General features: G+C 48.3%; 1 protein-coding gene across 1 annotated transcript; it reads right to left on the minus strand.

Annotated features, from left to right (window-relative positions):
- Positions 1 to 4,940: 4,940 nt before the first annotated feature.
- Positions 4,941 to 7,871, minus strand: Sox17 (SRY-box transcription factor 17). The gene is made up of 2 exons (XM_020185662.2): positions 7,359 to 7,871; positions 4,941 to 6,788 (listed from the first exon to the last, which is right to left on the minus strand). Exons 1-2 carry the CDS (start codon positions 7,663 to 7,665, stop codon positions 5,854 to 5,856), a joined length of 1,242 nt encoding a protein of 413 aa, XP_020041251.1. The 5' UTR covers positions 7,666 to 7,871; the 3' UTR covers positions 4,941 to 5,853.
- Positions 7,872 to 12,717: the final 4,846 nt, after the last annotated feature.

A 12,717-nucleotide genomic window follows, 5' to 3' on the forward strand; every position in this document is an offset into this window, starting at 1 on the left:
AATCACACAGACTAGAAACTGCTCCAGTTACTGCTTCCGTGCCACAATTCCTCCTGTCCTTTCCTAACAAGTTATCAGGTGTATGGGAAGTCACTGACCGCCAGCAAGAATGGGCATCCACAGGCACTCCTGAAATTCACACGTTCTCTGCGTCTGCACTGGGACTGTGACTTCACTCTACAAAACTGTTCATCTTTCTGAGCAATGTCAATTTAGGGAATATTAGTTACGGAATAAACTTTGGTAAATGTTTCAGACTTCAGTTAAAGTAGAAATAAGCTCCTTGAAGCTAGAGTTTCTTCAGCAGGAATAATTGCAAATTTAATTTATTTTGTTCATCCAAATTGTTTGGATATGAGATACTGCAAACTTTATACATTGAAGAACATTAGCGTTGTTACAACAGTGAACAGTATTTAGCGCTCACTCTACAGCCTATTTCTGAAGCATTGCACTCAGAAATTTTAATATCCAATGTCTTTTGAGCAAAGTTGGTGGTGAGGGCTCAGTTATGCATGAGAGATAGACAGTTTGAATCCTTTATTTCCATAAAACTGCTTGATGAGACAGAAGAAAGCAAGCAGCAGCTCTCTCTGGAAGGCAAATGTTAGAGTGAAAAATTAGGTAGGAAATGGAGTTGGATCCCAGGCCAGGGGACTGAATGAAAGACTCAGCTGGTCACCCCCTTCTCATGTGGAGAGGAACTAGAGCTGAATGAATGTCCCTCATCCTACTCCAGGAGGGGATGAGAAGGGACATCAATATCATTTTCTTCAGAAGAATATTCTGGACTCAGAGGGAAGCACCTTGTAAACAGGAAGAATAAATTTGTGCTGAAATAATGTATGGATGGATGTCCTCTATTGTCAGAACCAAATCAAAGAGGAACAGGAGGAAGGGAATGCTGCACATCTGTTATGTGACAGGCACAGTTCTGAAGGTTAAACACAAAATGAAAGGAGACATAAAAATGTCAGAATGAGCTGGTGTGTTTGGTTCTTAGTGTCCCTGCTCCATTTCCTCGGAATCTGTTTTGCTTGTATGTGCTTTTTTAACATCAGCACACATTCAAAGAACATGTCTTTTGCAGTGTGATTCAAGCTGTCAAGTAATCTGAGCTAATCATTAGTGAAGTAGTTTTATTGTGATATCATCTCTTAGCTTCTTTTCCAAGTACTTTACAAGTGTATCTGGGGTTTTTTTTGTCATTTTTTTTTCCCCCAGACCTACCTGGTAGTTCTTATGATAAGTCGTGTGTTTTTAGGGAAAAAAGATACCGCCTTCCTTATCTCAAAGTATTCCATACTGGCCTGAAATCTGAATTTTTAGCCCTGGAAAAGGCTGGATTCTCACCTTCTAACACACTTCTAAAGAATCTCAAAGGTGTATGTGTGTGTGGGGAGGGGGTGGGAAGCAATGTCTCCATAATTTGTTTCCAAAATAAAACAGCAAAAATTAAGATTAAATTGATACATTTTTTTTTAATCACTAGCTAGAGACTGGGGTATAAAGCTCAGTGGTAAGTGCTTGCCAGGAATTTGCCATGCCCTGGGTTTCATCCTCAAGATCCCTGGGTCACTTCCTCTGAGTCTACTTGTAGAAAGAACTAAAGAACCGTCTACATATTTGCTGGCATCATAGAGTCATCCAAGTTTTACATCCTGTCCTTCACTTTAAAATAATTATAGTGCCTCTGATGGGTTCCAGTGCTTTTTTTTCTCCTGAGTTTGCACCCAGGGACCACATTTCTGTACTTAAAACTGAGAAAGTGTTTAAGGAGAACTGTTTCAGTGATCTGTTGCTACATAACAAAGCACCCCCAAACTGAGTGGTTTATAATAACCATTCCCCCTCTTTTTAAAAAAATTCTCTCTGACTTGTGGATTGCTGGAGTTCTGCATTTTTGCAATGCTGGGGATCACCATATCCCAGCCCTCTCTTGTAGATATATATATATATATTTTGGTACTGGAGTTTGAACTCAGGGCCTCAGGCTTATAGGCAGGTGCTCTGTCTTATGAGCCACTCTGCCAGTTCTGTTTTGTGTTGGGTATTTTTGAGATAGGGTCTCTCGAACTATTTGCCTTGGCTGGCCTAGAACCACAGTCCTTCTGATCTCTGCCTCATGAGTAGGGTAAGATTATAAGCACAAGCCATTGGCACTGGCTTGAGTATTTTTTTTTTACTCTGGTATCTCTTGAATTCCAATCACATACTCATGGATAGGAGTGGGCTGGAGGGGAAGCCTAGCCCTCTCCCCTGTGGGAATCTCTTCTGTCTCTCTCCACTTTGCCTCCCAGGTTTGTAACTGGTTACTGGGCTTTTTACACAGTTGGTCAGGACTTCGAAGGAACAAAAACAAAATCTGCAAAGCCCTTCTACAAGTTGGTTTCAGGGACTGACACATTATTATTTCTGTTACCTTCTCTGGGGTTTAAGTAGCAAATCTGCCCCAGATTCAATGTGAGAGAGGATTAAAAAGGACATAAATACCCAAGTACAGTTTGCTGGGGCCAATCTTGGGGACTAGTCACTACCACCACCAAAACGGTGTATAAAAAAAAGATTGCATCTTCATCTTAACTCGATGTGGACATTTACTCCCCATCTTCCTTGAATCACGTGTGGTAAGAATTGAGAACACCATGTAGGGAGGATTCTTAAGATGCCACTTGGTGTTCCAAATATAGGAAGCCTGTTTGTTTCTTTTGTTTTTTGGTTTTTTTTTTCTTTCATGCTTGGGTGCCATACCTCCCAATAAACCTCCATCTTTGAGGCTCCTAAATCTGAGGGTTTTAGATTGAACAGTTGTAAGGGGTCACAGATTGCCTGAAAAATACACCTAAAATCCTAAGTGGGTGTGTAAATGTGTGTGTTCCTGGGAGGAGATTCTTGTGGTTTTTTTTCCTCCCACTATCATCTTAAGGTGACTCCAATGAGCTTCTAAGAACCCAACAAAGAGCTGTCCTGGATTGTCACTCCCTAATATACTTGTAAAGTATGTCAGAAGTAAAGATGGGGGTGGGGGGGAGTACCCTTTATGTATATGTTTCCAAAGAAGAACGGAGAGAGAGAGAGAAAGAAAGAAAGAAACATTAAAGAACAAAACCATCACTTGCTGGTGCCTGCAGTTACTTCATCTGAGTGCTTGAAGAAAGAGAAGCAATTAGTTTGATTTCCCATCCCTGAGGACAAAGGACCTTCCATCCAAGTACACACACTGGAATCACCTTTACAATTTTAACTTTTATGATTTTCCCACTGGTATGTGGTGAGCTAAGAATGTAACTTAACAGGGTTTTGGATCCTTTCCCTAAGCACTCTACGTGCCTTTTTCTTCTTCCTGTGTTCCATGTTTTATCTTTTTGTTAGCCATGGGTACAGCTGAGTCTTCTCAGCATGTACTAAAATGCCTAGAATAATCTGAATTGGCCACATGGCCAGCCTTGAACCTGGGCAGGGATGTCCCCTTTCCTTACTACATTATCTACTAAGCACTCTTGAGACATCCCAGTGAGGACTCAGGCTGGAACCATAACCCTGGGAAAGGATAGAGCACTGGATGAAAATTAATTGGATTAGATGATAACCCTAAGGGGTGAATTTTACCTATTTTCAAATTGTTAAGGTGGCTTTATGTCCTTAAAAAAAAAAAAACTTAACCTTTCCTCAATGAACCCTTTCACCACTTCTACTATCCAGACACTCTTTTTTCATGTCGGAGTTTATTTACAACCATATCTAGTATGCTGTGAATTTAAGAGCTGATCCCTTTAAAACATTCTTCATATCTGTTAAATGGATGAATTAACCCCCCCTCCCTTTTTTGCTATACTGGGGCTTGGACTCAGGGTCTACACCTTGAGCCACTCTACCATCCCTTTTTTTGTGAAGTGTTTTTTCGAGATAGGGTCTCACAAACTATTTGCCTGGGTTGACTTCAAATCATGATCCTCCTCATCTCTACCTCCTGAGTTGCTAGGATTACAGGTGTGAGCTACCCACCTTTATTTCTTAAGCAGTTGGTATTTTACTACAAAGGTGCAGCAAATCTACATCCATAGTACAAGATCACCATAACCAGTACCCCCCACTTGTTTTCCACTTAAAAAGTGGAATATTCTTCTGGGGCACAGAGGTGGTGAACCTCCAGATGCTCTACCCCAACACAGAGCTGCTGGCAGCTCCGTAAAATGTTCAGAAGAAAGGGCCCCACTACGCCAAGCCCTCCTTGCTCAAGACCTTGTTCCCTCCCAGAAATTCCTTAAAAAAAAAAAAAAAAAAGACTGCCACTTTCAAAAGAATGTAGCCAACTACTTCATCTTAGATAGATCTCCCAGATAAATACCCTAAACTCTCACCTGAATGTAAATTCTCCCAGTGTCCTTGGATACATCCCAGCACAAAGAAAAATTGTGACCAAATAGGTTGTTAAAGAACGTGTACTGAGGCTGGGAGTGTAACTCAGTGGTAGAGAACTTGCTAGCATGCTAAAGGTCTTGGGTTCAATCCCTAACACCACATGTACACACACATACACACACACCTTGTTATATCAAACCTTCATACCAACACCAAAGCTTGCAGTCTTGTCTCAAACTCTGCACTGAGGAAACACCTGGCACAGGAAATGCCCAATACAAGTCTGTTCCCATTTAAGTCTCACTCTGTAAAACGTGTGAAAAATGTTACAGCAATTAGCACATTAGATTGCAGTGTGCTGTCCTACTTATGATGCTGTAGCTCAGTTTCTTCCTGAGAAGGGGGTAAAATGGTTATAGTGATGGTCAACTGTTGGGTGGAGAGCTGTTGCTTTAGTGACATCTGTAAGACACACTACACACAAATCCCCCGGACTCTTCTCAGGTGTAAGGAGATGCAACCATCCACGCAGGTAGCTATAGCAGAATACAGTATTGAAATTAGATGTTCAAGTTCACTCAATGTCTCAATGCAAACTTTATTTTGATTGGTTCCTGTTACTCCTTCCAGTTCTTTCTAAAGTAGCTACACTACTTCCCAAAGTGCAGAAGTGAGGGTTAAAGGCAAGTTGTGTTGAGTGGGGGGGAGGGAAGATGCCTAGTGGAAGAGACAAGTGGGGGGAAATCCCCACAACCCCGTAGTAAGGAAGTGTTAAGGTTGTAACAACGACCCAAACTATTTGGACATCCCTCTGGTTAAAGTGGTATAACAGGATTAAAAACATTTACAGTGAAAACATTAACCACTTTTGAGACTAAGATCGCTTGAGATGTATAAAACAGGCTCATTCCACAAGATTTTTCCCCAGCAGGAAGGATTGCATCACACTTGGATATCCTAGTGTTCATTTTTAGAGCTTCTTCTTAAGGCTTTTAGCTGTATTACTGTAAGAAAATGATTTCACTTAATTATGCACTAATTTTATTAATACTTAACATTGATCTTAAAAAATTGGTTTCTGGGAAGGTGGTATGATAGAGGCACTGCCAGAATGAAAAAAAAAAAAACAGGATTTCCAATTTTATTTTTTAAAAGATTGAAAAAAACACACCCGGGTCAAAACTTTGATCAATAAGTTTCCAAAAAAATGGAACAAATTGTTCTAAGACATATTCAAAACTAACGGGATTGGAAATGGGGTTTTGATAATGGTATGGGGAAAAGTCCCTGAAAAAAATTTTAAACAAAACCTCACATACCCCCCAGTCCTCCCCCACAACTGTTCAAGTGGCAGACAAAATAAATTACCATAAATTATATGCCAAGGCATCCTAAAAAAACGAAACGCGGGGCTAAGGATGTCCTTAGCGCTTTCAGGAAGTGTGTTAACACTGTGCTTCTGGCCTGCAGGCTGGGGCAGATCGCGACCCGTCAAACGTCGGGATAGTTGCAGTAATATACCGCAGAGCTGGCATCGGACACCACGGAGGAAATGGCCCCGTGACTGTCTGGGACGTTCACACCGCAGTCGTGTCCCTGATAGGGGAGACCCATCTCCGGCTTGCACACAAAGTGCAGATACTGTTCAAATTCCGTGCGGTCCACCTCCCCGAGGAGCTCGGCGGGTTGGCTGGGGTCCGTGGTGTCCCGGCAGGGCAGCGCCTCTGGAGGCGGCGAGGGCTGCCCAGGGCCGGGCGCGGGGTGCTGCTGAGGCTGCTGCTGCGACGGGGGCTGCATGTGGAAGCCGCGCCCGGCGCCCGCCGCGGGCGAGCCCATCGCGCCGTAGTACATGTGCAGGGCGCTGGGGGGCGCCAGGAGGCCCGGCATAGCAGGGCCCGCGGGCTCGGGGCCCAGGCGCGGGTGCATGGGGCCGGCGGGCGGCTCCGGTGGCACCGCGAAGTCCGAGACCTGCGCGTAGCTGTAGGCGCCGGCCGCCGGGCAGTCCCCGGGTAGCGGGGCAGCGAAGAAGGCCGGGTCCGGTTCCACGCCGTCCAGCGGGGATGTGTCGGGAGTGGGCAGCGGGTAGCCGTCGATCGGGGGCGCCCCCAGGCCCTGGCAGTCGCGATAGTGGCCGCTCATGTGCGGGGGCAGCAGCGGAGGGCCGGCGGGGAAGCCCTGCTCTGGGAAGGGCAGGCCCAGGCCGTCCATGGCCACGCGGCCGCCGTCGGGGCCCAGCGCGGCGGCCTGCGGCTCGGCGAGGCCGTGCAGGAAGCCTCCCTCCACCCGCTTCAGCCGCTTCACCTGCTTGCGCCGCCGGGGCCGGTACTTGTAGTTGGGGTGGTCCTGCATGTGCTGCACGCGCAGCCGCTCGGCCTCCTCCACGAAGGGCCGCTTCTCCGCCAGCGTCAGCGCCTTCCACGACTTGCCTGCACGGTGTGGGAGGGAGGAGAGGGGCGCGGGGCTGACCCGGCTGCGCTCCCTTCCCAGGCCCCCCGCCCCCCAACCTTGAATCGCACAATCATTGGAACAAGGTCAAACTAACGTGCGGGTCAGGGACGCCTCCAAGGCCCACCACTCGGGATAGACATGCTGCCTAAGGGCACTTCACTACTTCTAGTCCCCCTGGAAACCGCTTTCTGTTCACCAATGTCCCCGTCATTCCAATAACTGAAAATGCCCCCTAGGCCGAGAAGGCATCGAGGAAGGGCATGGCCCACCCAGCTCAGAGCAAGGGGTGGCCCTCGTCGCAGCTCAGGCGCGCCCGGGAAGCGGCATCGCCAAAGCCATTGTGCTTCCCCTGCCACCTGGGTAATCCGAGCGCGATGACCAAGGCCGAAAGCCTGTTTGAAGAGTTGGGAAGCCGGAGGCGGGAAGGGAACAGAGATCTCCAGGGAAGGACTTGACTACTTCCACCCCTGGGGTCGGGCGCAAGCCCTGAAAGGCTCAGCGATTCGCACCGGCGCGGCCGATCGCCTGGGTCCCGGACTCAGACTCACCTAGCATCTTGCTCAGCTCAGCGTTGTGCAAGTCCGGGTTTTGCTGCGCCAGCCGCTTGCGCTCGTCCTTGGCCCACACCATGAAGGCGTTCATCGGTCGCCGAATGCGGGACTCGCCCTTGGCTCGGCCCGAGGCCCCCGCCGGCGCCCCGCTACTCGCCGCCGCCTCGCCCTTCACCTTCACGTCCCCGAGGGGACTCAGTGACTCGGCCCAGGGGCAGGGACCCAGCCCTGCCATCACCGCGGGCAGTGCGCTCCGGGGCTGGCTCTGGTCGTCACTGGCGTATCCCGCATCCGGGCTGCTCATGGCGTTCCAGCCCTGCCCCGCGCCCCGCTACCCTCCGCCAGACACGCCGCCTTCCCCGACCCTGGGGAAGGGGGTGGGGAGCCAGCCAGGAGATGCCCGGAGGGCTACAAAGTGTCCCTGTCCGAACCCGCCGCCCGTGTTCCCAATCAGTCCTAGCCTACTACGTACTCAGCGTCCCAGGCCGACCCAGTGACACTGCTGGCGTCCCCGGCCTCCAGGCCTTTTCAGCGCAAAAGTAGCCAATGGAACAGCAGGGGCGGGCCGGACCCGCGTCGTTAGGCCCACGCCCAGCCGGTGGTCCGAGTCCCAAGTCCCAGTTCAACCCCACCCCGCCCCTTTCCCCTCCCCCCAGCCCCGCGTCCAAGGCTACACCTGCCCGCGGAAAAAACTGGCTGGAACCGGGCTCTGGCGCCAAGTCCGGTCGACACGGGAAGGAGGACTGCTGGAAAGCTGTCTGGGAGGCTGACTGTAGAGGCCAGGTAGAGGAACTAGCCTAAGGTAGTTCATAGTAACCGTGCTAAGCATCCATTCTATTCTTTCGTATTCTGTTTTAAGTCACATCTTTATTACACCAGTTAAGAGTATTTCAGTGATGGATGACTTACTCTCCTTCCAAGGAACTGCACGGGTGTCTTCAAATATATTCTCTTTAAGGCAGAAGATACTGCTGATAAGGGAATGCAGTCTCTTCCTCCAAGGACTCCTCACCTTGCTTGCATTATATTCAAAATGTTCTTCTGTCCAAGGTAAATACTAATTTTTGAGACAAGATTGAATGACATCCTGACTTGACTCCAATATTTCATCAACCCAAGAATAGTTTCTATTCATAATAAACCAACCCTTGAGAATTTGTACATGAAAGAAATATGTAAACCTAATGCAGCAGTTGTTCCAAATATGTGTTCAGTAAAAGAGGCAAGATTTAGTTTTGATTTCTACATCGGAAAGACACGCGAGGCCCTGGGTTCGATCCCCAGCACTACAAAAAGTAAAATGTAAAGCCAGCAGCAGTATTTGTTTCAGCGCTCAAGTTTATTAGAAGAGAATAATTCTTTTGAACAGTGGAATAACTATCTCTTGGCGTCAGTTTAAGGTGTCCTGGCAGGTAATTACGACATTTCCATACATTTCTTTAGATTGACAATAAAAACTTATGTGGTATTTAAAAACATGCCTCTATTTAACACATATATGACACAGCATGTGTTCTTAGAGCCCTTCAAACCTTAGCAAACTAGTTTATCCTCCAACCAACCCTATAAATTAGCTACTATTATAGCTTGCAGGAGAGGAAACTAAGTCACAGACAGGTTAAAGGACAGGAGCTCTTATTCACCACGCGCGACTGTTGTGTTTGTGTGTATTTGTGCTTTTGTGTTGTTCTCAAGGGCAACAAAAAGCCATTCGTACATAATTTTGAGGGGGAAAAAATCAATATGTCAATCTCTAGAACAGATTTTCGTTGTTAACTAGGAAGGGGAATGAAAAAGTAGCACTTACATCTGGGATCTGAAGCCTAAAACGTATGGCTTTTTATGTGCTATTTCAGCCACAGTCTTTTATTAATCACTATAACAACTCAGAGCTTTTGTTAACTCCTGGCCTTCCGTTTCTGACATTCCTTTTTCTCCACAGAATTCTTAAGTTCACAACTGTTTTAAGACAGCTTTCCTTTAAGTCCATGCCACAGTTCGTGGATCTCCCTCCCCTTTTCGGCCAGTCTCCTGCAGGGAAGTTTGGCTGGTTCAGGTTCCCTGATCTCTAAGGTCCTGAGAAGGAAAAAAAAATACCTGTTTGGAGAAATTTCATTTTTAATTTAAAAGCAGCTGATTTTAAATATAACTGATGATGCACTTTCCTTTAAAGCCTTTTATTTTCTGAAAAAAGAAAACAAAACAAAAATGCACTGCAAGTGGTTATTTTAGTAAGGACACTTATAGGAAGAAAGCAATATTACAAGTTAATCGCCTAGCATCTTGCTTTTTTTTTTTTGAGATCTTTTCTAATTTTTTTAAGTAGTAATAAATCTTTCCAAAGATCTCAAAGCAGAATTTCCTCTTAGTGCAGCATCTTTTATGAACTAAGAGGGTTTTTCAGAATAAAGATCGAATACTAAACAAAAACAATGCCTGTGTTTCAGAATCTATTTTTTTCTGCCTAATTTAACCCATTTGACCGATTTCTTCAAAAGGTAACAGTAGAGGAAATATAATCCAGGTGTGGTTCCAGAAAATGTGTATGCACAGATTTACTTTTTTTCATCCTCCTTTTTTTCCATGCTCAGACTGGGCCTCGCAGGAAGAGGTGTACTCGGCGCCTAAAAAAGGTCGAGAAGCTGATGGAGAAGTTATTTGCACTCGGCCTTGGAGACTAGCTACTGATCTCTGTCAGGCAAGACTACCGGGAAATCAGGTAAGAGTTGGGAGTTTCCGATTTTGGCATTCGTCCCCTTACTTCTTAAAACACCCTCCCTGGAAGTCATAACGCATTAACAAGCGGACCAAGAAGGAACTATGGTACCTTTCCAAGACTAGTTCCCTTTTGCATTCCTGTTACCTAGGTCTAGCTTCTTCCGATCATTGCCTTGACAGATAATTTGAGGGGTGGGGGGAGTTGAGAGCGGCGGCGCCACAGACTAGTCCGCAGCGTGAGTGGACTCGTAATTGTTGGAAGCCGAGCTCGCGACTTTATCAGAGCCAGCCACAAATGCCACATGTAAAGAAGCAAACATCCGGAGTGGCTTCCTGCAAGCCTTGCTTTTCTCAACACGAGAGATTTACTGGGAAGGGGGTGGTGAAGGGGCAAGTTTCAGGAGTCAGAGCCTGGTACACCCGCTCTGTAGCCGGCGCTGCGCATTCGCAACGCACAGGGCAGGGATTCTGGGCTCCAGGCCCAGGCGGGACCCCAGGCCGGGCAAGGAAGCGGAATATAATGTACCAAGACGCTGTGCCCAAATGGTAACTTGGGGGGGCCTTTGGCGCAGAAATTAACCCGGGTAGGTGACACACTGTGGCTCAGCCGTGGAGGAGTCAGAGGCACGCTTTTCCGCGGGCCTCGGGGCGACCAGGCAAAGGCTGGGTGATTTCCGGCAGGCTTTTTGTGCTTTCGATGCTCGGAAAGCAGGAGCGGAGGAAGAACACGCAAGTCGATCGGGAAGGATACGTGGGTTCCGTGGGCACCCAGGCTGGTCAGGAGTGGCTCAGGAGAGCAAGTTCGTGGGGGCGGGGAGGGAAATGCGCGCCTCCAGCCCTGGGAAAACTCCAGGACGGCCCTCGGGTAAACAGACAATAGTATCTCTGGAGCAAAGAACAACAATAAGTCCTTTGCATTTATAAGTCGTGCCCAGGAGGCTGCCTCCTAGGACCCAGAAGGAGGTGATGTGCGGCGGCGGAGCGCGGCCGAGGGCTCCGCACCTCCCAGGTAGGGCCGCGCAGCCCGACGCCGCCGACTGGCACCTCGCTCCTCGGCGCCGACCCGGCGGCGGCGTCGTCGCGCCCCTTGATACCTTTCGCGTCTCCTCCCTGTTCCAGGGCCAGTCCCCCGTGGGTCTGGGATGGAGGTCGAAGGTCGCGGGCTGGAGGGAAAAGGTGGGGAGGAAGGAGTGTCCCGGAAGATAGCGGTCACCAGTTCCACCGTGGCCGGCGCCGAGCGCCCCCCAGCTCGGGAGCTGAGTGCCAGACCTTGCAAACTGAGAGCTCCACACCGGCCTCGCCAGCGCCCGCCGAGACAGGGCGACGGCGAGAGTGGCTTTGAGGACGATCGCTCCCCACTACGATGGGAGCGTGCTTTCTACTTTTCCACCCGCTGCCATTCCCCCCTCCCGCATCCCTCCCCCGTGTGCGGTACCCCCGACCCCCGCCCTGGTAGCGGGTAACTTCTCTACGGTGTCCGAGTTCCCGCTTGGCCCCGCCTGGGGTTTGCACAGTCGAAGCAGGAAATGCGTTGTTCCCGGCTCACTTCCCAGCTCAGAAACTGGTCGGCAGGGGTGCTTCTTAGATTCCCCCACCTCCAACTGTGGTCCCTGGTTAAGATGTAGGGACCTTCCCTTTATTGCCAGGAGTATGAAATCTCGGGCTTTGGTAGGGAAATGGCGTTGGGGTTGAGAGGGAAAACCCAGCTCCTAACCTAGGACAGGTTAAATATACTTGCTGGTACCTTTCATGTCTGTCTCGAACTCTTAAGGGAATTTCAGATCAACTTGATGTCTATGCAGGCTGCTGGTGGTGGTGGTAGTCTTCCAACCCACTGTCTCCACCCACACCCCAAAAGAGGCGAGGGCTTCCTTAGAGAGCTGTATCTTCAACCTACCAACCAGTCTTACCAGTAGCAGGTAGGCTGTGAGCAGAACACCTCCACTCCCACCCAAAGGAGAGCAGACACGGCCCCTGCCTCAAAGGAATGCCCAGGGCAGAATCTCTTCCTCCCAATTTATTAACGTCCAGCTGGGTGTTCTAAATCTATTCTCCCTGTAAGAATTTGTTCCTGGCATGGGAAAGTGATACTGACATCAGTAGGTCAAGTGCTTTGAGATTTTTTTTTTTTTTTCTAGTAGAGGTAATCAGCTGCCTTTCCACCCCGAAAACTCTGCCAAGTTTCCTAGGAAGCAGGGCTGGATTGTGCTACACGGTTGGTTAGGGCAAGGTGAGCATTCTGTGATCATGGAAGTGATCAAAGTTAAGTCAGTCATAGGACAGGCCACTCCTGACAGCATTCATTACCTGCTCTCCTGTGCAGCTTTAGCCACAAGCATATCAGATTTTGAACTGCACCTGAGTTGGCTTCCAAGGTTTCTAAGCAGGAGGGAAAATGTTAGGTAGGGATCCTTGCTGGATTCCATTGTAGTCAGTTTTCAGTTGGTCTCTGATAACCTAGATTTTCTTCTCTGTCCAATTGTTCGACCTTGCCACCACCTTTGTTTTTGGCTCATTTAACAGCAACATAGGTTCTTTGGTTCATTTCATCATTATTTCCCTAGGGCACACAATTCAGCCTATAATAAGTGCTTATTGGTACTAAAACAGCTGTCCGACTGGATGGAGTCCTAGGATC

This window comes from Castor canadensis, chromosome 3, assembly GCF_047511655.1.
Source record: "Castor canadensis chromosome 3, mCasCan1.hap1v2, whole genome shotgun sequence".
NCBI classification, from domain to species: domain Eukaryota; kingdom Metazoa; phylum Chordata; class Mammalia; order Rodentia; family Castoridae; genus Castor; species Castor canadensis.

Coding starts and splice junctions, on each gene's coding strand:
- Sox17 (XM_020185662.2), bottom strand. CDS start 7,665: ATGAGCAGCCCGGATGCGGGATACGCCAGTGACGACCAGAGCCAGCCC. Junction 6,789..7,358: donor TGAGCTGAGCAAGATGCTAG/GTGAGTCTGAGT, acceptor CACACCGTGCAG/GCAAGTCGTGGAAGGCGCTG.